Source organism: Buceros rhinoceros, unplaced genomic scaffold (assembly GCF_000710305.1).
Source record: "Buceros rhinoceros silvestris isolate BGI_N320 unplaced genomic scaffold, ASM71030v1 scaffold9119, whole genome shotgun sequence".
NCBI lineage: Eukaryota > Metazoa > Chordata > Aves > Bucerotiformes > Bucerotidae > Buceros > Buceros rhinoceros.
This window is the reverse complement of record NW_010430944.1, coordinates 167,379-171,187: the sequence shown is the minus strand read 5'-3', so window position 1 is coordinate 171,187 and position 3,809 is coordinate 167,379. Positions and strand designations below refer to the sequence as shown.

Here is a 3,809-nt window from a genome sequence, read left to right as displayed (position 1 = left end):
CTGTAGGACTCTAATCATGCTAGGGACTGGAGGAGTAGGAAGCTGCAGGAAAGGTCAGTACACACACAGTCGGCCAGGTTGCCAAGGAACAACTTGCTGTATCTTCATTCTTTTCTTGGCACCACAGCAGTTATACAAACAGGGCTTACTATTCACTTGGTGCAATGAAAAGTGATTTGTGATTTATGCTATTAAAAATGGAATTATGTCAATGCCATGAGGCACATATTTACGTTATTTCTTTCAATGCAGCATGACTCTTGAAAAAGTTACTGTCCTTTCCAAAGGACAGTAAGCATTCTACATGCAAACCTCCTTTCAGCAGCTAAGACCAAGACTTCCTCTTTTGACGGCTGGGTTTTACTACTTTTGTTGCAAGTGAAAATCTGTTTGTTGATAAGAAGTCCATTTCCTTTTCTTTTTTTTTTTCCCAATCAAACTACATTTCTTCATACTGAAATGAATAGCAGATACTTTCTTTACAGTGAAATAAGGAAAATACCTCTGAGCACACTGGAGACATTTCTGTGAATGTGACTTTCTCTTGTTACGGAAAGTAAAAAGTCCAAGTCGGTGATTGTTGTGTGCAGAAGCCTCCAGGTGGGAGGCTAGCACAAAGAAACAAACTTATTTCTTCTCTCATGGTCTAAACCACGATCAGAGACACTAAGTCATCATATATTTATTTCTTGGTCACAAAAGTATGCTATACTGAAACTGCAAAATACTGCCTGGAGTGGGTCCAGCAGGGAGGCTGCGAGGTAGCCAGCAACAGACGTACCTCCAGTGGCTCACCTTGTCGCTATAGTTAGTTTCTCATCATCTGCTCTTGGAAGATACTGGAAGAAGAACATGCACTCACTATCCCACTGATTCTCCCCAAGCCTTGCAGCTGGTAAGGATTTTTTCTCCATTCTAAACACTGGTGCAAATAAGAATAGGAGAGATAGCGACAACACTTCTGAAAATCCAAGCCAAACCAAACCAAAAAATGCCTGTAAATTTTAAATGTGAACTGTAACTTTTATATCAACATTAAGTGACTCAACATGTTAAAATAAAATAATTCTTTCAAAAAGACTCCGAGTGCCTGCCCCCCCACCCCCAATTTGGGTGAACCCTTTGTCGCCTCGCCTGTTCCTGGCAGAAGGTGGCATGTCCACGTGAGCCTGCCTGTCCCCTGTGCCTCCACTTTCTCAGCCACTCTTGAATGCCACCACACAAATGCTTTTGGGTCTTCTGACTTGAGTGCCTTCTTATCACTCTCGCTCCTGGAAACGAGAGAAAAATCCATTTTTTTTCTTGATGACCCCTCCATTTTTTTTCTTTTCTGTTTTTTGGCTCCCATAAATAATTGAAGGTAAGTCTTTGCATTACAAAGGTGGGTAACTGTGAGCAGGCGCTGGACCTGACAGTATCACTGGCAGGCTGGAGTTAGAAGCACAGCCTGTACAAAGCACTCTAACTGAAAACATTGTCATTTCCACACTGCATTAATTCGATATGAAGTCCCACCAACCCATTGATTAAAGATCACAGGGACCAGAATTTAACCCTGATTGTCTAAGTCCTGTGCTTGTAGATGTGCCCATTGCCACAGCAAAACCAGATCTTTTCTCTCCTCCTAGTTAAATTGGCTTTTTTATTTCTTTATTGACCAGGTTACAGATCAGACCAAAATGCTGTTATGCTTATGCTAATCTACTAGTTATGCTTCATGTCTACTTTATAGTTGATGTAGGACATGCTGAAACACGGTTCTCTCTCCTTCTCTGGAGGGGCTCTTTTAAAACCTTCTCTGTCCCTGGGTCATGAGTTTGCTGCCGTGGTCGGACCCTGCACAGCGAGGGTCGGACCCTCACACGAAGTGCTGCTATCCAGCATGGCTGAGGTCTGGGTGCAGGGAGGTGTGAGAGGGCACGAATGGCAGGGTAACAGTGCCTCCACACCAAGGAGGCTCCCATGTGTAATAGCCAGCTGCAGGGGAAGGAAGGGTGCAAGGGAATGTGGCAACTCCAGGAAGAATGGTAGTTTTGTCAGAGGTTGTAAGAGAAGGAAAACCAGCCTCTGTGCCGGGTCTGCTATACGTGCCGAGAGAAAAATTTCTGTGTGTTAAAGGAACTTTGAAATACTACACAGGGAGGGCACTTACCTCATCTCTTCTTCATACTTTCTTCACTAACAACGCTACAAAGGAAGTTAAGCAACAAAAACCAGCATCGAGCTCTGCACTGCAACTTTGGCAACACCTTGGGTAACTTCCAGCCAGCACAAGAAGCTGCATTTCACCAGCATATATACAGATGTAAACAAGTACCATGACCAGCCACAGGGCTCGCAGTACAAACAAAGATATATTGAACCTCCCATATCACAGCAGAAAGCAGTTGTACAGGCAGAAAATAAAAGCAGCGTTCCTGCTCCTCTTATGATGTTTGAAAACATTATAGGTGTTTGCAATTTCCTTTAGATAAGTTTTGCCAGAAGATAATTAGTAAACACTACTTGATTGCATCTAGCCCTGCAGAGGCAGACTATTTGTAATCTCTAAAGAGATCTGTACTCCTTTACATCTATTTAGAATTATTTTTTTAGTTAATTGCATTAGGCGTCTCCAGTTTTCTGTGCTACGACCTCTCATGAATTGTTTTCTCTAAGCAGAATTTCATCCATCATCAAGAGTTACGCATAAGTTCACTATTAAGTCAATTGGAGTATGATTCCAGATATGCAGGTTCTTTACCAAACATATTTCTCAGTATTGATATTTTCACACTGCCAGAGCTTCACTCCAGCAGGTGAAGGGCTCCAACCTGCACCCTCCCTCCTATGCTCACTTACAGGAATTTATTTCTTGAGAGACAAGGTGGCAGTACTTGCTAGTCTCTCTCTTGAGAGTCAGGCACTGACAACCAAAGATTTTAGTAAAATAAAGTAAATAATTTTTCCTGGCTAGCATTGCTTAAGTATCCATAAGATACTTAAAAGATTCTGGGTGCTGCTGATCTTTCTCAGATCTTTTGTTGCCAGCTGGCCCCAGTCTTACTCTTCAATTTTCTGTGGACTGACACTTAACTTCAGACATTTCTGTTGGTTTCCATGCAAATGGATATTTTTGCTGCTCTTTTCTAGTCAGTGTTTCTCCCAGATATGTTCAATGGGAGCTTACTGACCTGGCAGCAGTAACCTAATGTGCATTATTCTTTGTAACTTGATTACACTGTATCTCCAATTCTCATTTCTGCTCAGGGAAGGATTTTGTTTGGTTTAGCACAAGGAAGTCACTGTTCTGAATTGCGCCTGCTTCTCCAAAGAGTTGCAGTTTACCAACTCAAGGAAAAAGGAAAAAAAACTAACCAGCTGACAATCCCTTAAAAACTAGCCACTCCTTCTATTCTTTTTTTTTTTTTTCAGAAGAACATATCCAGAAGACTTCAGTAAAAAATGCTTTCCTACATATTACTCTTTCTTGGCATCATCTATCTGTGGTGGCATTGGAGAGCAAAAGACAGGATGAAGGTTTCAAACCTCACTGGAAGATACATATTCATCACTGGATGTGACACAGGGTTTGGAAATATGGCAGCAAAGACTTTTGATAAAAAGGGATTCCGTGTTTTTGCCAGCTGTCTGACTGAAACAGGAGCCAAAGAGTTAAAAGCTGTGACCTCGAAGCGGCTTCAGACACTGCTGCTAGATGTGAGAGATGCAGATAGTGTTAAGAAAGTGGCTGCATGGGTCAAAGCTGAAGTTCAGTCTGAAGGTGAGTGCCAGGAGATCCACCTTATAAAAAAGAATTTTCCTAAAAA

The 3,809-nt window shown here is 42.0% G+C and overlaps 1 protein-coding gene across 1 annotated transcript in view; it reads left to right on the top strand.

Annotated features, from left to right (window-relative positions):
- The first annotated feature begins 3,444 nt into the window (after nt 1-3,444).
- The window catches only part of DHRS9 (dehydrogenase/reductase (SDR family) member 9), a 4,121-nt gene continuing 3,756 nt past the window's right edge, over nt 3,445-3,809 (top strand). The window contains exon 1 of the mRNA XM_010143224.1: nt 3,445-3,763. Coding sequence (XP_010141526.1) covers nt 3,445-3,763 — 319 coding nt within the window. The remainder of the gene's footprint in view (nt 3,764-3,809) is intronic.